The following is a 26519-nucleotide window of genomic DNA, read 5'->3' as shown; positions in this document are numbered from 1 at the left end:
CTTTGAAGGTGTTTTCTATGTGTTTCTATGTGTTTTTGTTTGCCTGCCATTGGTTTTAACGGTGTTCGAAGGTGTTCGACGAACAGTTTGACGAACAGTTCGGCGAACACACGGGTGTTCGACGAACCGAACCGAACTCGAACACTACGGGGGTGGCTCAACACTAGTCTGCATGTAAAGCGACTGTACAATTCGTCTCTCGTTTTCTCTGTCAAACCAGTAATTAACATTACTTAAGCCTTGTCTAGCACGCCTGCACCCGTAACCTGCATTTACAATAGATTTCAACTTGAAATATTTACAAAAGTTCCCAAAACGCGATGGAAGAAAACTGTGAACATTGAATAAGGTGACTGATTCATTGACTCCAACTGGTGGATTTCCAGCTGTGCAAAATAACAACTCCAAACATGATGGATGCCGCGGGCACAGGGAACATATACTATTACGTCATGTCTATGAATGATCAACCATGTAATACAAGGCATGGCACAGCGAGAGGTTTTATTTGAGGGTGACCTTCTGCACCTACTAATAGAGATGGTCCAAAATAGGGCACCATCCTCAATAATGTCCATATGATATAATTTTGTCAAAGCAACAATTTTTTATTTTGGTGCTAATCCGGTGATCAGATGAAACCCTCCAAGAATAGATATTATCTCCTATTAAAGCTCCATGAAGTATTACATGATGGCCATTAAAATAGCCCACCAGGTAGTCCATTGACTTGTCAGGGCTGTCAGACCAAAAGCCACTTTGGCTAATAGAGGGAGGTTGGTATAGGACCCCCTCTGTGTTGTCCATATATCTTAATGGAGATCATCATAGGAGGTTGTCTCCATGAGACATCCCCTATATCAGCTTGATGGAAGATGACATCTCAAGGACACATTTCAACTCCAGGTATTATTTCATTTTATGGGAAATATTCCTTAATTTAGTGTAGTCATCCTCACATTTGTCCTTTAAAAACCCTTCTACGTTTAATTAATTGTGTTTGAAATATGTTTTGTGGATTTTCGTTATAGAAATCAAAAACAAGACAACTGTGATGAGCGATTTCAAGCTCAGTGGGTTGCAAAAAAAACCCTGCTATGATATAAAGCCCTCTGCCAAACGTCAAGGAGGTGAGCTGAAAATAAGTACATAGAAAAGTTTATATTGTTTCCCAACTTGATAACCTAAAACTACAGAGGGCAAATAGCATTTTATAAGCTTCCAGCCTCTTAGCGTGAAGAGAAAAAAACAAGGCAGTGATTACATTGAGGATCAGACAGCTCAGGTCTTACCCTGGTGGCTTAAATCAAAAATATATTATTGTACTTGGGAAAAAAATAAATATACAGTACATACTACAAGGTGAAAATTATGTGGATTCCAGAAATCACCTCCTCTATATGCTAATTGCCTCTTCAGTATGAAAACAGACTTGAACTCTAGCGCCATCTATTGGATGTAGCAATACTAAAAGTCAATACTGACTCTTTAATGAGCCTTGCCACATGACTTAAGATAAGAAGCCAAACCAGACAATCCATTTGCTGGCACATGTTTCAGGGTGTTTTCCCTTCGTCAATGTAAAGCAAATTGTCTGATTTGGTTAGATCAGACACCTCTAATAGTAGATGTAAGAGGCAAAAATTCTAGTGGCACAGAGTTCCAAGTCAGTGTAAAGAGACTTATAGGCTATGTGATACTCCTCTGGATATTTAAAAGTGCAAATGGCCTCCTTAGAGAGGAAGAATACTTGAACTCTAGTGCCACCTATTCGATGTAGCACTTCTGCTTTTCACTGATGAGGGGCAAACACCCTGAAACACATATATGCAAATGGAGTGTCTGGTTTGACTTCTTATCCTATGTCTTGTGTCAAAGCTTTTTAGAGGGGCAATATTGACTTTTAGGATGGCTACATCCAGTAGGTGATGCTAAAATTCAAGTCCTGTTCCTTTCTGGAGAGAAATGTTGCATACTTAATTGCCCAGAAGAGCATTATATGGCCTATACATAAGTCTCCTTTCGCCGGCTTGGCGCTCTCCACAAGGAGATATGATACGGATAAGACATTTTGTATATGAACTTGCTGTACATTCCATTCCAAAATTGCGGGCATTATTGGATTTTGGCTTCTTGTAGCTATAACATCCTCTAATCTTCTGAGAAGGTTTTTCAAGAATTTTTGTCTATTCAGCTACTTAGACATTTGGAAATTTGGTCCTGATGTTGAGCGAGAAGGTCAGGCTCTAATCGGGTATTCTAATTAATCCAAGAGATTCAATATGAAGACCTTTTGAGTTCACCCACACCAAACCATATATTTAAGGGGCTAGCCTCACACAGGCAAGGTTATTTTGGAATAGGATGGCTGTTACTAGAAATGAATGGCCTAGCCAAAATCCAAGGATATCCATCAAAACCAGATTGGATCACCAAAATAACTTTGTACAGTTCCAAGTCATCACAGTCGAGAGAAAGTTTGGAATTCTGTTAGGGGTTAAGCAACAAAGGTAGAGGGTTTTCATGAGGTACGCTCTTGAGCATCTGTTTGCTCCACTCTCAGTTTGGGAAGTCTACTTCTATTGTTTTTTGGTTGAGCCATTATTTTTTAGAGATGCCTAATCTTCAAAATAATATCACTCGCAATTCACTGGGGCAGATGTAGAAAATCAGAAATTTTACTATATGATTTATGGAAAAGATGGCACCCTATTACAAAGTCTCGATCAAAGACAATGAGCTATTCGGTAACACTTATACTACTATAGCTTTTTGTCTTTGGAGAGTTCGTAGCTTTTTTCTTAATTTTATGCTGCTTGGGTGTCTGAAACAATGTCCACATTCTTCACCTTGATATATTGTGAGATTTCATTAATATGGAAGCTTTAATCTAGAAAATCTAATAATATGACAGCCATCCCTAGCATAGAACTGAAATCCAATTGCAGATCAAAAGCCTAGCAGAAAAACCAGAAAAACCACCAGACCAAAACAATTGGGATATTCTTATAAAGTTCTGACACCTTATATTTAAAGCTTATTTGCCAACTCTCCCAGAAGTCCAGGAGGCTTCCAGAAAAAGGAGAGACTTACTGGACATCAGAGAAGTCTGAAAACCCTCCAGAAGAAACTAACTCCTCCTAAAACCTCATAAAAAGCAGGTTTTAGGAGGATTTAGTGATTTCCAGGTCCACATTTAGGAGGCATTGAAAAGAGGTAGAAGGGGCCCCATATGACAATTGACCAAGGAGGCGTCCACAGGCCTTGATCCAAAACTGCAGTAACGAGTATTGCATTAAAGAAGTTGACTGGATAATACAAGTTCTGCAGGATAGATAATACCTTATTGATCGGTAGGTGTTCCACCTCTGTGGTAGAACGGGAACTTTTATACCTAATGGAGAACTTTAATTCCTGTTTCAAGATGGCGCAGTAAGTCAGATGCTCGACCGATGATTTCCTAATTCTCAATGGGACTACTGGAAAAAGTCCAATGCTCAACAGCCCCTTAGGGAATGAACGGAGTGCAGGTCGTTCATCTGCACTGTCGCTCCATTCTTATTGCAATAAAAAGTTCCCCTTTGTGTCCAACAGTGTAGGTCCTGTCGGTCAGACCTCCACCAGTCCAATAAGTTAGCTTGTTTTAACCAGACAACCTGAGTGAGCAGTTTCATTGATTCATACTAAAAGTAAGTGAAGTTTCATCACAATACATCCTTAATGTCCAAAGAAGCAAAACCACTCTATAAATATAGACAACAAGAGGTGCTCCTAACCCTTGACTAGGCAATAAAGTTAATTAAAGTATTACTGAGCGTCTTCAGTCACATGAAACGCGGCTTCTCTCCAATAGTCCTGCAGGCTGAAGCCATCATGCTTAATGCACTGGCATCTGTCAATCAATCTTCCTTTAGAACAAAAGGGAAGGTTGGTCCATGATAAATATCTCACATAGTTCATCTCACTCAGTGCAGATTGAAGGATATAACAAAAGGGCCAACTCAGCAGTTTTATGCCTTTATTATGTGCACGTGCCTCCTGGCTATCCTACTATTTGTAATACAGTCTCAATGATAGAAAATATTTTTTAGTTTTTTTATTAGTTTTTTTTTCAATATCCCCAGCTGAAATTTTTCCTTGGAGGAATATTCATGAGATACATAAGACATCTTGATTTTCCAGATGGAAAATATATTTCTCCCTCTGCAATGCATAAGGTAAAGTCCGTAACAAATAAGCATTTAACTCGTGAACGGAACCCTTTTAAAGATAGATCCACAAAGGATGAAAATGTTGTGGATTTTACCAGTGGATTTGTTTAGGTAAAATCCATATCACTTTTCAATGTCACGTGGATGACATTTGAACAAATTGTATTCACCCAGGATGGATTTGTTGTGGATTTTCCCTATTCGATTCAATAGTGATGTAAAAATCAGCATTTAAATCCCAGTGTTGAGGACCTTTCTGTGGATTATTTTTGGATTAACAGTAGAATCTGTAGGCGGGATCCTATTAACTCCTTAGTGACCGGACCAATTTTTTTAAATCTGACCAGTGTCACTTTATGTAGTAATATCTCTGGAATGCTTCAACATATCCCATTGATTTTTAGCATTTTTTTTGTGACACATGATACTTTATAATAATGGTAAATTTAGGTTGAATTAGGTTTTGCGTTTGTTTATAAAAATATTCAAAATCTGACAAAAATGTTTTAAAAAATGCAATTTTGAAACCTTGAATGATTATCCCTTTAATCCCAATAGTCATACCACACAAAAACATTAATAAATAACATTTCCTTCATGTCTACTTTACATCAGCACCATTTGTAAAGCGTTGTTTTATTTTGTCAGCATTTTAGAAGGTTTAAGTGTAGCAGTAATTTTTAATTTTTTCAAGGAAATTTACAAAACTTATTTTTATAGGGACCTGTTCAGTTTTGAAGTCACTTTGGGGATCCTATATGTTGGAAACCACAGAAAAGTCATACCATTTTTAAAACCGCGCCCCTCAACGTATTTAAAATTGCTTTCAGGTAGTTCATTAACCCTTCTGGTTCTTTTCAGGAAGTAATGGAAAGTGGCATGGCAAGAATGAAAAAGTTTATTTTTACCACCTAAATTTTGATAACTTCTGAACAGGCCGCTATAGCCGGCAAACCCTAAGTCCGTTATTTGGGCATGAACTGCCAAGGCAAACATCAGGACCTCACAATCAAGATCTCAGGGTGCCAATAAGGTTAAAGAGGGATCCCCCACACTCTGTGAACTATTTCGATTCTGTAGTCACTATTGACAGCAGAATCTAAGGGGTTAAATGTGCATGATTGATGCCAACACTGATCATGGCTGATGCAGAAAGTTGTTAGCTATAGTGTACAGGTGACAGTTACAGGATTGTCACCTGTCGAGGAAAGCTAGTGTCTTCTATCGCAGGTCAGTAAAAATACATCTATTGGTCACTAAGGGGTTAAGGACAGGCGCACATGACGTTTTTTAAACTCGTGCGAAAACGCTGAGCTTTTCAAGCAGAAAACACAAGGAAAAAATGACGGTGGTGTTTTAACTGAAACATCTTTTTTGTCATGGTTTTGGTCACTAGTGTTTTGTTTTTTTACTGGTATGTATAAAATAGTGAGCAAAATGGTCCGATCACTTCATTTAACCGCTTTGTAACTTGGGAAAGGAAGTTATGTTAAAAGATGCTCGAAAGACTGAACATATTAACATTAAATTGTTTTTTACATAGAAATGCAAATGTTCCTTCTTTTTAATGTAAATATAACACTTTTTTTAAAATTTTACGGAAAATATGTCATGTGCCCATACCCTAAAAAACAAAAAACAGTACACCCAACATTGTCCAGGTGTCCATTTATCTGTTTTCTTGCGCCTCAACTGATCACAACTGATGTCAAAACAACGGTAGACTTTCACTATTTTTTGCTTCCAAATTAGCGAGCTGGACCAAAAATGCAATATTTTTAGATCGGGCAGCTTGGAGGGTCCTGTGCAACACCTGATACACAAATGATGAGATTGGGTCTTCCATCAGTTTAAAAGCCACTCTAGAGAGGAAAAAAGCCGAATGGCTGGATAGGTTGACATGAATGAAACTTTACCAGTTTTCTGCCGCTCCCCTGCTGATACTACTCTGGTCCAATGGCCAAAAGACAGAAATGAGGATTAAAGGGTAACTATCATTTGTAAAAAGTTAGTTAATATGTTTCAGAAGTTGGAAAATGTTGGTGATCGGTGGAAGTCTGAGGCCTGAGACCCCCAATGATCACTCAAAATACCGCTCCGAAGCGGGACAGCTTTTACATTATTTTGATCAAAATTATGTTAACTAAATACCCTTTATTATTTATTATTATTTTTGCACTGTGCGATTTATACATTTACTTTTAATCATTTGGGTATTTTTCTTGTCTTTGGTTTCTCTTTGTCTAATGGCCCTGTGTGAACATGCATTTACATTTTGCATGCACATCAATTTATGCTCCAGTTCACACCTTCAGGTTTTTTCTTTGCAGTTAGTATGCTTGAGTGCATATAAAAGGGTGTGGCCGCCCTTTGTCTGGGCTGGGACGCTGATCCTGCCTCGGTTTTATGCTTGCACCAGGGATCCAGTCTCTCTGTCCTTGTCCATATGTATGTCACTTGACAAATGGTAAGGTTTTTAATATTAGAGTTAGGACTGTCCCACAAGGGATGCCGTGACGTGGCGGGACAGCTTTTACATTATTTTGATCAAAATGATGTTAACTATATACCCTTTATTATTTATTATTATTTTTGCACTGTGCGATTTATACATTTACTTTTAATCATTTGGGTATTTTTCTTGTCTTTGGTTTCTCTTTGTCTAATGGCCCTGTGTGAACATGCATTTACATTTTGCATGCACATCAATTTATGTTCCAGTTCACACCTTCAGGTTTTTTCTTTGCAGTTAGTATGCTTGAGTGCATATAAAAGGGTGTGGCCGCCCTTTGTCTGGGCTGGGATGCTGATCCTGCCTCGGTTTTATGCCTGCACCAGGGATCCAGTCTCTCTGTCCTTGTCCATATGTATGTCACTTGACAAATGGTAAGGTTTTTAATATTAGAGTTAGGACTGTCCCACAAGGGATGCCGTGACATGGCGGGACAGCTTTTACATTATTTTGATCAAAATTATGTTAACTAAATACCCTTTATTATTTATTATTATTTTTGCACTGTGCGATTTATACATTTACTTTTAATCATTTGGGTATTTTTCTTGTCTTTGGTTTCTCTTTGTCTAATGGCCCTGTGTGAACATGCATTTACATTTTGCATGCACATCAATTTATGTTCCAGTTCACACCTTCAGGTTTTTTCGCTCCGAAGCACGTAGCATCTGCATAAGCTATGTGCTAATGAATTTGTCTATAGGTCCGTCCACCACACTCTGCACAGAGCGATGGCTGGACCCATAGAGTTATCACTGAGCATGTGCACTGCTCTGTGCATGCTGCTTATGCAGGAGCAGTGTTTTGAGTGATAGGTAGTGGTCTCAAGACCCAAACTTGCCTCTGATCAGCAACACTTTTCAGCCATCGTAGCGTATCCAAACTTTTTGCAAAGCATGGTGTGTTGTTCTAGATACGTTGAATCAGTGTGAAGAAATTACACTTGAGTTTCTGGGTATCATTGTTCTTGTAGGTGAAGTTCACAGACAGGCTCACAATTGGTGGTCATGGAGTAGGACCATAGTCACCCCATTACTGTGCCACAAAACCCCCAGCACATGTGTATGTAAATCAATGAGAGTGCTCACCTGTCGTGAAGGTGGCATTGACAGGGTCACTGCGAGTATCTCCCCGGATTCCTGACACCGACACCTCATACTGAGATCCAGGCCGCAGAACTTGCATGGAGTACTGACTCAAAGGGGGCTGCAGGCGGAAGGTGGTCTTCTCTCCTTCTCCATTGATCGGTCCATACTGCAGCTGGATGAAGTCCAGTTTTGCTCTCGCCGGAGTCCATTCCACGAAAGCTACCGTGTCAGAAACATCTCGAACCAGGATGTTAGAAGGGCCGTCAATGACTATGGAGAAAACAAACCCTTGTTAAACCGTATTCTCCGAGGAATTTGCTGTTCTCAGTATGACCGTATCACCGTCCTTGATCAGACCTTCAAACATTACCATATGTGCAGGCAAAAGATTCATTAGTTTAGATGGAAGCCAATGTACTTCTAAGGTATTGCTGACTTCCTGAGCTGACCAATGTACTTAATGTACTGTCACCATAAATCTTTCCTACATCTTTTGCCATTTGGCGCAGTATTAATCTTCACCCTACTATCTTTTATTTATTTTATTTTTTTCACAATGAATTAAAGCTGCTGAGAGGGTTGTCATCACGTTCGTAACATATAGACCAAGTGCTCTCAGCAATTACAATGACCTCAGCCTCCAGTTGCCATCCACTTGTCTACCTGATACATGTGCTGTGCCAGCTTTCTTACCAGTAGAAACACTGCCCGATGTTGGGGGGCTCCTTGCTTGCTCCTTCAGGGAAATGATGCTTATGGTGTACTCTTCCCCAGGCTTCAACCCTGTCTGGTTATAAGAAGTGACGCTGCTGGGGAGCTGGACAGTAAGGCCACCCTCGTTATTCTGTCAATGAAAGAAATGATGGGATAAATGTAAGATATACAATGACACGTAGTAATGGGGTATATGACTGGCAATGGAGACACATATACTATATATAGTACTATATATATACTATAAAGAAACAATGAAATTATAACATGAATGCTCTTAGTTTTTTTTTTCTTCTTTTTTTCCTATCTTTTTTTCTCATTTCCTCTTTTTCTTTCTCCCCCTTCTCGCTTCTATGTAAAAAAATAAATAAAATAGTATAGCCGCACCCGTATCTATTTTGACAAAAACTTTAAGACAGTCATATAACATATCCCTGATGATGATGATTGTAAAAAAGCAAGCAAACAAAAAAACACTGCCCAAATTGTTGTTTGTGTCTATCACAAACCTCCCCCAGACTGACACTGGCTCTGCATTGCGTCTGGCTGTCAGTCAGGCCCGGGGGTGCAGTTAATAGCGTTATTTCTGGTGACAGGTATCCTTTAAATAAAGGTTTTTTTGGGCTGTGTTTTTTTTCTTCATTAGTAATGGGGGTGTCTGATAGACACCTCTTCATTTCTAACCCAAGGGCTTGATGTCAGCTGTGTTTTTGGACACTGTACAGCTGACATCAACCCCAAACACCATTACTCCGATTTACAATGCACCAGGGCATCGGGAAAAGCCGAGGCAAAGCACCAGAATTGGAGCATCTCAAGTGATTGTCCACTTCTGAGGTGGCTGCGCGCTGGTATTTTTAGGTTGGGAAGGGCCCAAAAACCAGGGACCTTCCCAGCCTGATAATATCAGCTCTCAGCTGTTTACTTTACCTTTGCTGGTTACAAAAAATGGGGGGACCCGACTTAGATTTTTTCATTTATTTATTTATTGGGTTAATAGATGTACGATAAGCTCCACACGCAAGGCACTAATGTGTCATGGGGTTTTGAAATGATCTAATATCTATCTATCTCATATCTACCTATCCATATCTATCTATATCTATCTATCCAAGCTTTAATTTATTTTTTCAACTTGCATAATAAGCTACAAACAGCCATCTTTGCTGAACAAAAGCGCAGGTGAAAAACACATGGAAAAACACATGCAAAAATGTGGCAAAATTAGAGTATTGTCCGCTGCAATCTTCCTGCCATGAAATGCAGAAATGGTGCAGAAATTTTTGCTTCCTAATACTCAACATGTGCACATACCCTAAATATCCATGCGGTCCGCACCACTTTACTACCCACTCACATTTTAAAATGTCATTGCAGAGGAAGCTGCCTGCATGAGATCGTGAACCAGGGGGGCGGCGAGTCGGCTGTCAGACAAAGTGAAACGCCCCATAGATAAGGTAGAACTGGGTTATAACCATCTCTGCCTTTCCGATCACTGTATACACAGCTCTGAACAAGTGCTGTGAATAAAGTAGATAAATCATTGACAGTGCTCCCTCCCCCGAACCCAGGGTTCATGTGATCTCAGCATGTAGGGAGAGCTGCTGTTTCTTAAGAGACTCAGTCTACTCTAAGCCTGTATCTTGAGTTAATATACCAGCCCCAGTTACAGAAGAAATCAGCAATAAAAAGAATGAATAAGTATGCGAAAATGGCCCAATTCTGAACTTGATACAGCCAAAACTTTCTTTCCTTGAAGGGGTATACTGCCTCTGCTTTCTTCAAGATGTGGAAATTAATTGAGCTCGAATATCCCTTTTAATATTTTAAAGGTTCTTTTCATTTCTTCCCTATGTTTGGAGTAACAAATCCATTATTTTCGCAATCATATACACGGTATCTACACAAGTAAATAAAGTACTTACAGTACTCCTTTTCCCGGACCCAATGGTCATGTGATCTCTGTGTAGATCCACATGAGTGCTTAACTCTGCTATGCAGCCAGGTGGTTGAATTTCCCCTCTATCTGGTGCTAATACTCTACCGTTCAAAAGTTTGGGGTCACCCAGACAATTTTGCAATTTTGTGTTTTCCATGAAAACTCATACTTTTATGTATTAAATGAGTTGCAAAATGATTAGAAAATATAGTCCAGACACTGACAAGGTTAGAAATAATGATTTTTATTAGAAAGAACAATTTTCTCCTTCAAACTTTGCTTTCGTCACAGAATGCTCCCGCTGCAGCAATTACAGCATTGCAGACCTTTGGCATTCTAGCTGTTAATTTGCTGAGGTAATCTTGAGAAATTTCACCCCATGCTTCCTGAAACCCCTCCCACAAGTTGGATTGGCTTGATGAGCACTTTTTGCATACCATACGGTCAAGCTGCTCCCACAACAGATCAATGGGGTTGAGATCTTGACTGCGCTGGCCACTCCATTACAGATAGAAAACCAGCTGCCTGCTTCTTCCCTAAATAGTTCATGCATAATTTGCAGGTGTGCTTTGGGTCATTGTCCTGTTGTAAGATGAAATTGGCTCCAATCAAGCGCTGTCCACAGGGTATGGCATCGCGTTGCAAAATGGAGTGATAGCCTTCCTTATTCAAAATCCCATTTACCTTGTACAAATCTCCCACTTTACCAGCACCAAAGCAACCCCAGACCATCACATTACCTCCACCATGCTTGACAGATAGCGTCAGGCACTCTTCCAGCATCTTTTCAGTTGTTCTGCGTCTCACAAATGTTCTTCTGTCTGATCCAAACACCTCAAACTTTGATTTGTCTGTCCATAAAACTTTTTTCCAATCTTCCTCTGTCCAATGTCTGAGTTATTTTGCCCATATTAATCTTTTCCTTTTATTAGCCAGTCTCAGATATGCCTTTTTCTTTGCCACTTTGCCCTGAAGGCCAGCATCCCGGAGTCGCCTCTTCACTGTAGAAGTTGACACTGGCGTTTTGCGTGTACTATTTAATAGAGCTGCCAGTTGAGGAGCTGTGAGGCGTCGATTTCTCAAACTAGAGACTCTAATGTACTTGTCTTGTTGCTCAGTTGTGCAGCTGGGCCTCCCACTTCTCTTTCTACTCTGGTTAGAGCCTGTTTGTGCTCTCCTCTGAAGGGAGTATTAAACACCATTGTAGGAAATCTTCAATTTCTTGGCAATTTCTCGCATGGAATAGCCTTCATTTCTAAGAACAAGAATAGACTGTATAGTTTCACATGAAAGTTTTCTTTTTTCTGGGCATTTTGAGAGTTTCATAGAACAAACAAATGTAGCGCTCCAGATTCTCAACTAGCTCAAAGGAACGTCTATTTTATAGCTTCTCAAATCAGCCAAACCGTTTTCAGCTGGGCTAACATACTTGTGCAATGGTTTTCTAGGGTTTTCTAAACATCCATTAGCCTTCTTACACAGTTGGCAAACACAATGTACCATTAAAACACTGGAGTGGTGGTTGTTGGAAATGGGCCTCTATACACCTATGTAGATTTTGCAATAAAAACAAGACGTTTGCAGCTAGAATAGTCATTTACCACATTAACAATGTATAGAGTGTTTTTCTGATTCATTTAATGTTAGCTTCATTGAAAAAAAGTGCTTTTCTTTCAAAAATAATGAAATTTCTAAATGACCCCAAACTTTTGAACGGTAGTGTATATCAGCCCCAGTTACACGGGAAAGCAGCAATAAAAATAATTATAATGCTAAAATGGCCAAATCATATACACGGTATCTACACAAGTAGATAAAGTACTTTTAGCTCTCCTTTCTCAGACCCAGGTCATGTGATCTCTGTGTAGGAAGAGCACAGGAGCTGCTGGTTCTTAGAAGACCCGGTTAACTCTGCTATGCAGCCAGGTTGGTTGAATTTCCCCTCTATCTGGTGCTAATATATCAACCCCAGTTACAGGGGAAATCAGCAATAAAAAGAATTATAAGGATAAAATGTCCCAATTCTGAACTTGTTATGGTCAAAACTTTCCTTCCTTGAACGGGTATTCTGCCTCTACTTTTATCTAGATGTGGAAATGAATTGAGCCTGAATATGTTTTAAAGGTTCTTTTGATTTCCTCACTGTGTTTGGAGTAACAAATCCATTTTCTCACAATCATTATGTACATGTATGTTATGTACACAAGTATAAAAAGTACTTACAGTGCTCCCTCCTCCGGACCCAGCGGTCATGTGATCTCTGTGTGTAGGGACAACACAGGAGCTTCGGGTATTGTGAGACCCAATCAACTCTGCTATACAGCCAAGTGGTTGAATTTTCCCTGTATTTGGTGCTAATATACGAGAGCTATCTGGTGCTAATATACGAGAGCCCCAGTTACAGGGGAAATCAGCAATAAAAATAATGTATTATGCTAAAATGTCCCAATTCTGAACTTGCTACTGTCAAAACTTTCTTTCCTTGAATGGGTATTTTGTCTCTACTCTAGTCCTGGTGTGGAAGTGAATTGAGCCCAAATACCACTTTAATGTTTTAAAGGGTCTTTTGAAAGCCTCCCTGTGTTTGGGGTAACCATTTAATATTAATTTACTGTACTATCCCTAATGTGTATGTATTTTTAGCTTTGACATGTATAACCTGCTTGGGGTTACCATTTATTTTCTAAGTTATTCAGATTATTTTCCCCAGTTCTGTCCGTCCAGAGCAGACGAACCTCATACTGTGTGTCGGCTTAGTAAAACGCAATCCTCTGCCGGGTTTCCATAGCAACATCAATTCCTTCTCTCTTTGCCGGATGCTGACAGGATAAAACTTACCTGTAATTGCTTAGTTTTGCTGCTTATCATGAAGATCGCTGAACTGTCACTTGTTTAGCAAACTAGTATTACCCCATCATATACAGTTTTTATGGAAGAATCTAACTGAGACGCCGGATAATATGGAGTCTATGTGTTAGCAACAAGGCACAATGGAAGACATTTTGGGGGTCTGCACTTTGTTTTCCTATGTGTTCAACTTTGATGCAGTCTGTGGATATAAATCAGCTGAGTGGAGCTCAGAAAAAAAGACAGATTTAAGAATCACAAGCTCCCTGACAGACTGTCAGAACAAGCTCACTGACAGATTCTTATTTAAAGGGGTTGTCCACTACTCTGACAATCCCTTCTCAATCCCTATGTACCCCCTCCAGTAAAATAATAACACCTATACTCACCTCTGGTGACAGCACCATTCCAGCTGTATTGGTACTCGCTCTCCTGGGGCTCACGTATTATGTCATGTGATCACTGCAGCCAATCCATGCTGGCTTCACTCTTCCCTCCTTTAGACAAATAAAACATCTTGAGGAAGTGAAGGAGCAGTTGCAGCTCTCACTTCCTTTGGATATCAATTATGTTCAAAGGAGAAAAGGAGGGGACAGTGAAGCCAGTGATTACATGACATAACAATGTCACAAGAGCCCTGGGAGAGTCAGTGCTAACACCACTGGAATGGTGCCATCACCGAAAGTGAGTGTAAGTGATGTTATTTTACTGGGGGGTTGTCAGAGTAGTGGACAACCATTTTTACTCATTCTGCGGTTCATTTTGAACCCAGTACCCCAGTGCTACAAGACTGTAATGCTAACCACTGAGCACCATACAGTGCTAACCATTGAGCCATCATACAGTGCTAACCACTGAGCCACCATACTGCTCCTCGTGAGAAGTAATCCCTGTGTGTAGTTTGAACCTGCAGTCATATGTTACATCCTTTATTTTTTTCCTCCTCTACTACATGCAAGAAGAAAGTAAAAGGAAAAGTAACACGTGACTGCAAAATCAGACTACATGTGGCTTCTTTGTAGTCTGTAACCATGGAAATAAATTGGTCTGCATTGGAGGTGGATACATATAACAGATAATGGATGAAGTCTTTGCCACTGCACGACCTTCTTGCTTAAAAAAAACAACAACTTTGTGTGGATATCACCTTAGCAAGGTGAAAATATAGTGATAAAACCAAAGAAATGATCCAGAACACATGCTGGTATAAGTGCAATGTGTAGGAGCACGTTCACACTGTGGCCATTAACAGACAGAACCTAGGCTAAAAACAAAATGAGCAAATATCATGTAGTAAGTAAATGAATAAATAGTAATAGTACATGTAAATAACATAGGGTACTTAGATAACACTATTTTGATAAAAAAAAGAGTAAAAGCCATCTCACCACGACAAGGTGAACCCAATCAAGATGGAACCTAACTCTTGTAGTTCACCTTGATATGTGCCAGCAGTCCTCAAAATAGATGGGAGCAGCGCAGGACCCAGACCTGACTGTTTACAAAACCTGCCCATGGAAAGCTATACAGACAAGTTGCACAGCCCAAAATGCGGGAGGCACATCCCTGTATGTACACAGTAGAAAAAATAAAATAAAATAAAAAACAAAGAAATGAGCCGAGGTCCTTCTTTGAGCAAAGATATGAATAAATCAGCTTTAAAGGATTATTCTCAACATTATTAATAGTTAAAATGGCAAACTGCTTGTAAAAACAAGCAACTTTTCAATTTCCTTGTTCTGAAAATTTTTTCTCTGTTCTTAGTAACGGAGGAATTTATGATTCTATAACCTACTGCTCATTGTCTAGGTTACCGGCCACCTCTGCAGTCTCAGTGGTGGCCATTCTCCTAGGCAGTGAGCTCCATGTGCTTATTATAAAGCTTTTAAGTGCTGTTCTGAAGCTGGCTGGATCGATGGATTCAGCAGGCTTCTGAGCTTTCCTCCGATGCTCCAAATTGCAGCATCCAGAGAGAGCACCATTAGGGAGAGATGATCCCAATTGCCTGAACTGTCCATCAAGCAGGAGCACATTGCTCCCAGTTTGTAGGAAGCCAAGAGGCTGAGTAGTGGAGCGCTCCTGCAGAAGGTGTTGAGAAAACCCCTTTAAATAAATAAACTTTATATCTTTTAAGACCAGTTCCCCCATCATAATTTAACTGCTCCATCCCTGGTCTCAACAGCATTGCTTCCTATCTCTGCAGGACAGCATCTTCAGTGTTGGCCCAGGGCTGGGGCCACCTGAGACACAGAAAGAGATGAGTTAATTATTAAACTTAGCAGTCAGTTGGCCTTCTTCACCCACTGTTCCGGTTATGCCCTGACACAGTTGGCACTGTCTTATGTCGTACACCGGACCGGAAACAAAGCAGCCAAGATCAGCAATGAACAGGACGCCTGATGAAGGGCACCTGGGCTAATAAAAGTAGATTTGTAATATAATAATTTAAAGGGGCTGTCCGGTCTTGGAGTACAAGTCTGCAGTTACTCTATGTGACTGCAGATTTGTGAATCTGTAGCGCCTCGAGGGTTCGGTCGCTACAGAGGTATTGCATCTCAACCAGATGTGCGATATCTCACTTTCAGGTAAGGATGGAGTGTGGATCAGGATCCTGACACCTGCATGCATTACACCACATTTCTGGGGGGCAGGGCAACCGATATGCTCCAAGTAGAGCACGACAGTCCCTGTCCCTGGCTGGAGTGGGGGGAGGGAACACCGAGGAAGGGGGGACCCTGTAGTGCATAGGAGGGAGAGGGCAGTTCCTGGGTGCATTGAGAAGGAGGTATAAAAGGTGGGCACCTTCTTAGTTCTGAGTCAGTTCAGTCAGAGGAGAAGACAGGGAGCAGAGGCTCTGACCGAGCTCTGCTCCGCAGGCAGGCCTGAGAGAGTGGCCACAGCCTGGAGGAAGGAGAAGGAAGTAAGAGGAGCGCAGGAGGCTCCAGGAACAAGGAACGAAGGGACCCCAGGGGTGTGGACCGGCGAGTCGCCACCGCACGCCCAAATCTACCTGCGTAGAGGGGTCAGGCCAAAGGGGGAGACCGGTCCCCGAAGCTAGTGGAGGCGGGGAACTACCCTCAGCTAGAAACCGGAGGCTGTGACATTTTATGTGATGCAGCCCATCACTACACCCGCTAGGAAGGTTCCACATAGGGTCAGGGAAACGGCACCAACGTTGACCCGAGAAGGCCCGAGGCAGCCGGACAGAAGCGAGGTCACTGGTGGGGTATGACAGGCCAGAGAAAGGACACACAAAGGGGGTCCTGTGAAACGCTCCAAAGTTATCTGGGAGTAGGGCGAGCCACTCACCTGGTGAGCAGAGTGCGACGTGGGACGTTATGACCAGCTGGAGTAACGTGGATATAGAACTGTGAGTAAAAACCCTGGACTGCATTACAGGACTCTGTGTCATTACTGCTGCTCCCGCGCATCATCACCCCCAACATCCCTATTTGCTGCCCTGAGGCTATATTCCTCCCGTGGGGAGTTATACTACCCTCAGCTGCACCCACAACACCAGCCTCAGCGGTCTGTCCTGCAGCGGCGGTTCACTCTGACCGCAATCCACGGGTGGCGTAGTCGGACATTCAGCATATAGACTGCCATTTGGTTTGACCGCCCTGGGCATGGACCGGGTCCCCGCCACGCAAGGGCTACCACCCCCCAGCATCCACAAAAGTTCCGGTTCCGGGTTTCCCACACACACACGGCCCAGGGGGCGCGTCAACTTCTCACATAGCACACACTGTGCGCTGTGAGGATTCTCCGGGGCTGGCGCTGGTAGCGAGCAGTCATGTGACCACTAGTATACAATATGCATACTCCCGGCCACATTCCCACTAGACTACATCCGACCTCTCTCAATACTCCTCACAGCGCACAGTCTTGAACAACCCCTTTAATATTTAAAATTTAGCTTGGAATACTCTTTAATCCTCTTCTTTTCAGTGCAACGTGCAGACTGGATTATACCTAACTCTACAATCGCCCGATGTAATTGAGAGCTTAATATCACGCAGATGAATCACTTTTACTTAGAGTCCAGAAGATGGCAGGTCAAGTTGCTTATCTTGCATCCTTCCCTTCTATTTCTATTATTCTTGATGGCTCCTCCATTCAGCCGGTCAGTGAAGCATGCAGCTTATGAGCATCAAATCATTCACCTGAACTTGACAATTCTTTCACGCTAACAAACAAAGCCTCGATGTATTGAATCCCCGTCCAGGGTTTTCTCGCCCACACACTTCTCTCACCCCCATCAAATGCCATCGAGAACCACTTCTAAAAGGATCTTTTTTTTGGCCTCATAAAAGGTAAGTGACATAAGCTCAATCACACATGTCATGACTCCCAGAGATCTTTTTAAGCCTCGTCACGTAGAAGAATACAAGGACACAATCCGCTATTGTCAGAAAATGTACAAAACGGCTTCCAGGCAGGTGAGAAAAAAAATCCAGGCAGCAATATTTGGCTTAAACCCAGTTTTTACAGCTTTAATATACCCACAGCCAAGAGACATCTGTGGTTGTATTTAACTTGGATTTATCAGCATGAAAATGCCGGAAATTGACAGACCATTAGCACCAGTTTTATTTAGTATATTGTAATATTGAAAGGAAAAACAAGTCTAAATCTTTGCTGAAAACAGAATGATTCATGAAATGTAAAGTAACACATCTCGTGTAGGGTGGAAGAGCTGGGAAATGGTTCAAAGAGATTTCTGCTGAAATCAAAACTAATGACTGAGGCAATAAGGATCAAACAACAGTAAGATTATGCCAGGGCTGAATTAACCATGGATGATACCCTGTGCGATATCTTTAGTTGGCAGCCCCCCAATAGTAAACTGTACAAATGGCCGTGCTTTATTAATACTTGTCAACAGTCCCAATTTTGCCGGGACAGTCCCCTGGGAACCAAAGTGCAAAAAGGTGAACTCAGCATAGTTGCCACCAATCTTTAAATTGTGCCATTTTTTTTGTATACAGTCCTTGCAAATTCAGCATTGTCCCATATCAACAAAAGTTAGTATGGGTCATTATTAGTGTTGAGCATTCCGATACTGAAATATCGGGTATCGGCCGATATTCGCGGTATCGGAATTCCGATACTTAATTCCGATACTTTTGCAATATCGTATACCGGAATCGGAAGTTCCCATAATGCAATGAGCCAGTTTCATTTTATTCAGCCAATGAGGATCCTAAGAAGTGTGGGCACATCTTGTTAGGCATGTAGGCATCTTAACTAATGGCATGGCTGTGATTGGCTGCTGAAATGATGTCATGATGCACTATAAAAGCCGCCGCCGCCATTTTGAGCTCACTCTGCTGTGAATTCAGTTAGGGATAGGACGCTGTTGTTCTGAGGGACAGTTTTAGCTACCTATTTGGTCTATTCTGCTTTACCCAAGCTACTATATAAATCGCTGTGTCTTGCAGCGCTAGTGCACAGTTCTCTGTGCTGTTCACCGCTGTCTGCAAGGTCTGGTGTGTGAGTGCAGCTCACGCTGTAATGTGTGCTTCAACCACGTCTGGTTGTAGTGCACTCAGTGTGTGTCACTGCCTCATACATTGTCCTTTTTTGCCAATTCATAATTTTTCCTGATATCTCCTATTAGTGTGGTGGTTCCATCCGTATTCAGCTAAATTGGTTCCAAACACACTATATAGGAGTAGATAGAGAAATTTTTTTGGTCTTGCAGCGCAAGTGCACAGTGCTCTGCATCTGTACTGTTCACCGCTGTCTGCAAGGTCTGTGTATGTGAGTGCAGCTCACCCTGTAGTGTGTGCTTCAACCACGTCTGGTTGTAGTGCACTCAGTGTGTGTCACTGCCTCATACATTGTCCTTTTTTGCCAATTCATAATTTTTCCTGATTTCTCCTATTAGTGTGGTGGTTCCATCCGTATTCAGCTAAATTGGTTCCAAACACACTATATAGGAGTAGTTAGAGGAGCCTTTCTGCAGCATTGGGCCCTGCAGCCCCAGCCAGATTAGTATTAGCCTATTTTTTGTAGCCTCATCTATTGCATTGTAGGTTACCTTCCTACATTGTAATAGCTACAAAAAGTTTGTGATACTATCGGTATTACATCTTTAGGCACATCCAGTGTCTTTTTGTGACAAAAAAACCTAAATAAAGTTCACCAAACACTCCACTTTACAGTTGTGTAGGCCACATTAGCTCATATTAAAGTCTAGTCCACACTTTATAAAATTAGTGTTTCTTATACCTGTTAGCAGCTGTTCAGGAATAAGCACACTAAGCCCTTAGTACTTTTCTGCCTATCTTTATCAGTCTACCAAGATGAAGAAGGCAGGGAGTAAGGCATGTGGTCGTGGGCGTGGGCGTGGAGTTTCTGCAGGGAGAGGACGTGAGGATTCTGTGCCTGCAGGGAGAGGACGTGGGGATTCTGTGCCTGCTGCGGGCACCAGTGACTCAGCATCCCCCAGTTTTACCAGGGAACAGTCCTTTATGCGCAGCTTTGTAGGAGCTAGCCGTACCCCACTGCTGTGGGAGGACCAAATTGAAGCCGTTGTCGGATGGATGGCAGCTAACGCATCGACTTCAATTAGTTCCAGATCCTCTCAGGTCCTGAGCACTGAAGAGCACCCATCTGTCTCTATACCACCTGCCAAATTGCCCAGGCAGTCAGAGAGCCCTGGACAGGAGCCATCTCTACTTCTGTTCTCTGAATCTCTTGGCTTGGAAAGAGGGGGCCAGCCAAGCAGAATTCGAGAATTTGAAGAAGAGGTAGTATGCAGTGATGCGCAACCGTTTTGTCTCTCTGAATCTGAAGAGGCGGGTGGGCCAGTGCCTATGGTCAGCAGCACACCTCTGGTGCATACTGTGCTGTCGAGACTACCCAGGAGAAGCAGTTGTTTGAAGAGGGTGGTGTAGATGATGAGGTCCTTGATCCATCATGGCGTGAGGGACAGGAAGGTGGTGGGAGCAGCTCTGAGGAAGAGATTCCCCGAACAGCCCAAAAAGGAGGGAGAGGGAGGGGGCAGACTTGGTTGCCTGTAGCCTCCACTTCGGCACCCATTAGGAGCATGGCTCTTCCAAAATCCAAAGCGGGCACTCCCAAGACTTGCAGTGCCTGGTCCTTTTTTGACACAGTTGCAGATGACATTTGCTTTGCCAAATGCAAGCTGTGTAATCAGAAGGTGAAAAGAGGGAAAAGTGTCAGCAACCTCAATACCACAAATATGTGGAAACATGTGCGGACCAAGCACGTGGTGGAGTTACAAAAACACACTGAAGACCTAGGCCAACCTACAGCACCACCTACCACCTCTTCAGCTCGTGTTGTAGCCTCTTCCTCCAGCTCACACACAGCTGGTTCGGCTTCCTCACAGGATCGCCATGGAAGAATCTCTGGCACTGTTGTACAGAGACACAGTGTAATTCCACCCACAGCACCACTTTCCCAGTCATCCTCACACTCCCAGGCCAGTCTACAGCCATCGTTAGCACAGGCATGGGAGAAAAAGCGCCCATACTCGGCAAACCACCCCCGAGCACAGGCTCTGAATGCTGGCATTGCTAAACTACTGGCCCTTGAAATGCTATCATTCAGGCTGGTGGAGACTGACACATTCCGTAACTTTATGGCATTGGCAGTCCCACAATACAACGTGCCCAGCTGCTTTTATTTCAGCAGGCAAGCCGTCCCTGCCCTGCAACATCATGTGGAGGGAAAAATTAAACATGCGCTACAAAACGCCGTCAGTAGCAAGGTCCACCTGACCACCGATGCGTGGACCAGTAAGCATGGACAGGGATGATACCTTTCCCTCACTGCCCATTGGGTAAATGTTGTGGAGCCGGGTACAGATCTTGAGAGTGGCGCTGTACGTGTTCTGCCAACTCCAAGGATTGCAGGAATCCAGTCTGTACACATTGACTCCTCCTCATACTCCAGTTCCTCTGAATCAGCGCTGCAGGAGCCGTCACGGTCTACCTCCACATCGACCCGTGAACGGTTACCTGTTATGATGACCGATATGAGCACAGCCGTGGCCAAACGTCAACAGGCCGTATTAAAATTAATTTATTTGGGGAATCGAAGCCACACAGCGCAGGAGCTCTGGAATGCCATCAAGCAGCAGAGCGACGTGTGGTTTGTGCCAGCGAATCTCCAGCCAGGCATGGTAGTGTGTGACAATGGCCGAAATCTGGTGACAGCTCTGGGCCTAGGCAACCTCACTCACATCCCATGTCTGGCACATGTGCTCAACTTGGTCATGCAGAGTTTTTTGAGGGACTATCCGGATCTTGATGCACTGCTTCACAAGGTCCGCATAGAGTGCGCTCACTTGCGGCGTTCCAGCAACGCAAGATCACGCATTGCAGCTCTGCAGCGCCGATTACGTCTTCCGGAACATCGCATCATATGTGACCTACCCACCAGGTGGAATTCAACGTTACATATGTTGGAGAGGTTGTGTGAGCAGCAGGCAGCAGTCATGGAGTACCAGCTGCAGCAGGCGCAAACAAGTCGCAGTGCGCGCCGTTCACACTTTACCACCACTGAGTGGGCCTCTATGAAGGACATTTGCCACGTTTTGCGTGCCTTCGATTATTCCACGCGGATGGCGAGTGCAGATGATGCACTAGTCAGCATGACTATCCCCCTGCTTGAAAAAACACTGCAAGCACTAAGGGACGAGGTTTTGGAAGAGGTGGAGGATGAGGAGTCACAAATGCCATCTGCTTCTCTACAGTCTGCGCAACGTGGTTCCTCACAAAGACCTAGGCAGGGGACACTTTGTGAGGAGGATGAGGAGGAGTCAATGCATGAGGAAGACATCTGTCCAGAGGAGGGAGGTACACAATGCTCTAGTAGTCAGTATCTAGAGCGAGGTTGGGGTGATGCAGAGCAGGCAGAGATCACGCCTCAAGCAGGGGACAGCGTTTCTTGGCCAGTTGGCAGTCTGCAGCACATGGTTGATTTCATGCTGCAGTGCCTGAGAAACGACCGCCGCATCGCCCACATTCTCAACACGGCTGATTATTGGGTGTCCACCCTATTAGATCCTCGCTACCGGGACAACTTACAAAGCCTCATAACACCGTTGAACCGGGAGCGTAAAATGCGGGAGTACCAAGACGCACTGGTGCATTCCATCATGTTCTCCATTCCAACCGAGAGCAGTGCTGCTAGTGCTTTACAAAGCAGCTCAGTGCGTCGAGGCAGTGGAGGAAGCTCTGCACAAAGAGGGAGCAGAAGCAGCGCCTCAGCACAAGGCAAGACCAGTATGGCCGAAATGTGGCAAAGTTTTGTGTCCCCGTCGCCACAAATGTCTACACCATCACAGACGGCTCCAGTCAGCAGGAGGCAACGTTTCCGTCAGATGGTGACAGACTACATGTCTTGCCGTCTTAGTGTACTCCCAGACGGCTCTTCTCCCTTCAAGTTTTGGGTCTGTAAGCTGGATACATGGCCAGAGCTTAGCCAGTATGCATTGGAGGTGCTAGCTTGCCCTGCTGCTAGTGTATTATCGGAACGCGTCTTTAGTGCCGCAGGTGGTGTACTAACAGACCGTCGCATGCGACTATCCTCCGATAACGTTGACCGGCTTACTTTTCTCAAAATGAACAAGGCCTGGATCTCTCATGAATTTGCCAGTCCTCTTCCAGAATAAATAATTGGTTGGCAACAGTATCCAGGTCATGTTTCTACCACCTGAACTGTAATCCCTGAGCTCCAACACCGCCAGTTGGCGCTCGGAAGTGCCGTCTGCACAGTCAACACTTGCTGCCGTGTTATTGGGGTTCAGTAATGTCAGCTGTTCCTCTGCTGTGCGGACGGCAATTTCTCCTGCTCTGTCCACATTCTCACTACTACAGATTTTAAAGTTGCTCCAATTACACCTCTGGCTCCTCTGTTTTCAGTATTATCCCTGAGCTCCAACACCGCCAGTTGGCTCTCGGAAGTGCCATCTGCAAAGTCAACACTTGCTGCCGTGTTATTGGGGTTCAGTAACGTCAGCTGTTCCCCTGCTGTGCGGACGGCAATTTCTCCTGCTCTGTCCACATTCTCACTACTACAGATTTTAAAGTTGCTCCAATTACACCTCTGGCTCCTCTGTTTTCAGTATTATCCCTGAGCTCCAACACTTCCAGTTGGCGCTCGGAAGTGCCGTCTGCAAAGTCAACACTTGCTGCCGTGCTATTGGGGTTCAGTAACGTCAGCTGTTCCCCTGCTGTGCGGATGGCAATTTCTCCTGCTCTGTCCACATTCTCACTACTACAGATTTTAAAGTTGCTCCAATTATACCTCTGGCTCCTCTGTTTTCAGTATTATCCCTGAGCTCCAACACCGCCAGTTGGCGCTCGGAAGTGCCGTCTGCACAGTCAACACTTGCTGCCGTGTTATTGGGGTTCAGTAACGTCAGCTGTTCCCCTGCTGTGCGGACGGCAATTTCTCCTGCTCTGTCCACATTCTCACTACTACAGATTTTAAAGTTGCTCCAATTACACCTCTGGCTCCTCTGTTTTCAGTATTATCCCTGAGCTCCAACACCGCCAGTTGGCGCTCGGAAGTGCCGTCTGCACAGTCAACACTTGCTGCCGTGTTATTGGGGTTCAGTAATGTCAGCTGTTCCTCTGCTGTGCGGACGGCAATTTCTCCTGCTCTGTCCACATTCTCACTACTACAGATTTAAAACTTGCTCCAATTACACCTCTGGCTCCTCTGTTTTTAGTATTTACCCTGGGCTCCAATACGGCTAGTTGCTGCTCAGAAGTGCCGTCTGCACAGTCAACGCTTGCTCCAGTGTTATTGGGGTACAGTAACGTCAGCTGTTCCCCAGCTGTGTGTTCGGCAAATTCTCCTGCTCTGTCCACATTCACACTACTACAGATTTTAAAGTTGCTCCAATTACGCCTCTGGCTCCACTCTGTTTTTAGTATTTACCCTGGGTTCCAGCACCGCCAGCTGTTTCCTAGCAGTGTCTTTGGCACGGGTACTCCCTCCTGCCCAGCCTGGTTCCAGCACGCCAGCTGTTTCCGGGTAGTGTCAACGTCACTTTGCCTCCAATGCGTTGTCCTGTCGTGTTGCGGTCGGGTCAGCCGACTCTATGGTGCGTGCAGTTTAGGTGACTCCTATGTGGGCTGCGGGATCTGGCAATGAAGGCTGGTTCCATAGTGCCAATAGGACAAGCACCCCCTGTAGGACTGTGGGTTTTGGTAACTGCGGCCGGCTCGCGGCCTTGAAACTTTTTTTTACATGGGTACCTTCTGCTACCCATCCGGATTCCAGTACCGTCAGCTGGTTCTCGGCAGTGCCTTTGGATTAGGTGCCTCCTTCTCGGTATCCAAGTTTCACCAACGTCTGCTGGTCCTTGGTAGTGCTTTCTGGCACAGGTACCTCCTGCTTAGTAACCGAGTTCCAGTACCGTCAGCTGGTCTTCGGCAGTTCCATTGGCTCTTGTACCTTCTGCTACCCATCCGGGTTCCAGTACCATCAGCTGGTCCTCGGTAGTTCCATTTGCTCTTGTACCTTCTACTACCCATCCGGGTTCCAGTACCGTCAGCTTGTTCTCGGCAGTGTCTTTGGCACGGGTACTCCCTCCTGCCCAGCCTGGTTCCAGCACGCCAGCTGTTTCCGGGTAGTGTCAACGTCACTTTGCCTCCAATGCGTTGTCCTGTCGTGTTGCGGTCGGGTCAGCCGACTCTATGGTGCCTGCAGTTTAGGTGACTCCTATGTGGGCTGCGGGATCTGGCAATGAAGGCTGGTTCCATAGTGCCAATAGGACAAGCACCCCCTGTAGGACTGTGGGTTTTGGTAACTGCGGCTGGCTCGCGGCCTTGAAACTTTTTTTTACATGGGTACCTTCTGCTACCCATCCGGGTTCCAGTACCGTCAGCTGGTTCTCGGCAGTGCCTTTGGATTAGGTGCCTCCTTCTCGGTACCCAAGTTCCACCAACGTCTGCTGGTCCTTTGTAGTGCTTTCTGGCACAGGTACCTCCTGCTTAGTAACCGAGTTCCAGTACCGTCAGCTGGTCTTCGGCAGTTCCATTGGCTCTTGTACCTTCTGCTACCCATCCGGGTTCCAGTACCGTCAGCTGGTCCTCGGTAGTTCCTTTTTGCTCTTGTACCTTCTACTACCCATCCGGGTTCCAGTACCGTCAGCTGGTTCTCGGCAGTGTCTTTGGCACGGGTACTCCCTCCTGCCCAGCCTGGTTCCAGCACGCCAGCTGTTTCCGGGTAGTGTCAACGTCACTTTGCCTCCAATGCGTTGTCCTGTCGTGTTGCGGTCGGGTTAGCCGACTCTATGGTGCCTGCAGTTTAGGTGACTCCTATGTGGGCTGCGGGATCTGGCAATGAAGGCTGGTTCCATAGTGCCAATAGGACAAGCACCCCCTGTAGGACTGTGGGTTTTGGTAACTGCGGCCGGCTCGCGGCCTTGAAACTTTTTTTTACATGGGTACCTTCTGCTACCCATCCGGGTTACAGTACCGTCAGCTGGTTCTCGGCAGTGCCTTTGGATTAGGTGCCTCCTTCTCGGTATCCAAGTTCCACCAACGTCTGCTGGTCCTTGGCAGTGCTTTCTGGCACAGGTACCTCCTGCTTAGTAACCGAGTTCCAGTACCATCAGTTGGTCCTCGGTAGTTCCATTGGCTCTTGTACCTTCTGCTACCCATCCGGGTTCCAGTACCGTCAGCTGGTCCTCGGTAGTTCCTCAGCCTTCTTGTACCTTCTGCTACATTTCCAAGTTCAAGCTTTTTGAAATGGTTCTTGGTAATCACTCTGGATCTCCCTGACGAGGACCCTGAAGACGAGGACCCTGAAGACCAACCCGAAGAAGACGAGGACCCCGAAGATGATGACCCTGAAGACGAGGACCCTGAAGACCACCCCGAAGAAGACGAGGACCCTGAAGACCACCCCGAAGAAGATGAGGACCCCGAAGATGAGGACCCAGAAGACCAACCCGAAGAAGACGAGGACCCCGAAGACGACGACCCCCGAAGACGACGACCCTGAAGACCACCCCGAAGAAGACCAAGAAGATGACCCTGAAGAAGTTGACCAAGAGGACAAAGAAGAGAAGACAAGCACCAAGATACAGAAGAACAAGAGACAGAAAACCAAGAAGCAGAAATACAAGAAGCTGCAGAACAAAAAGCGGAAGAACATTAAGCATAAGACTAAAAATCAGAGCAAAAGATAATATCTAAATTATAAGCAGAAGATGA

The 26519-nt window shown here is 44.2% G+C and overlaps 1 protein-coding gene across 3 annotated transcripts in view; it reads right to left on the bottom strand.

The window, feature by feature from the left end:
• The window catches only part of LOC141156879 (tenascin-R-like), a 746139-nt gene that overhangs the window by 158385 nt on the left and 561235 nt on the right, over positions 1–26519 (bottom strand). For all 3 annotated transcript variants that reach the window (XM_073643379.1, XM_073643380.1, XM_073643378.1), the window contains 2 exons: positions 8505–8655; positions 7812–8081 (listed from right to left, as the gene is read on the bottom strand). In XM_073643379.1, the coding sequence (XP_073499480.1) occupies positions 7812–8081; positions 8505–8655 (421 nt within the window). The remainder of the gene's footprint in view (positions 1–7811; positions 8082–8504; positions 8656–26519) is intronic.

The sequence above is a fragment of the Phyllobates terribilis genome, unplaced genomic scaffold, assembly GCF_046119375.1.
Source record: "Phyllobates terribilis strain yellow unplaced genomic scaffold, ASM4611937v1 Scaffold_8__6_contigs__length_399053987, whole genome shotgun sequence".
In the NCBI taxonomy this organism is placed as follows: domain Eukaryota; kingdom Metazoa; phylum Chordata; class Amphibia; order Anura; family Dendrobatidae; genus Phyllobates; species Phyllobates terribilis.
Note: the sequence above shows the minus strand (reverse complement) of the source record. Positions and strands in the feature narration are given on the sequence as shown.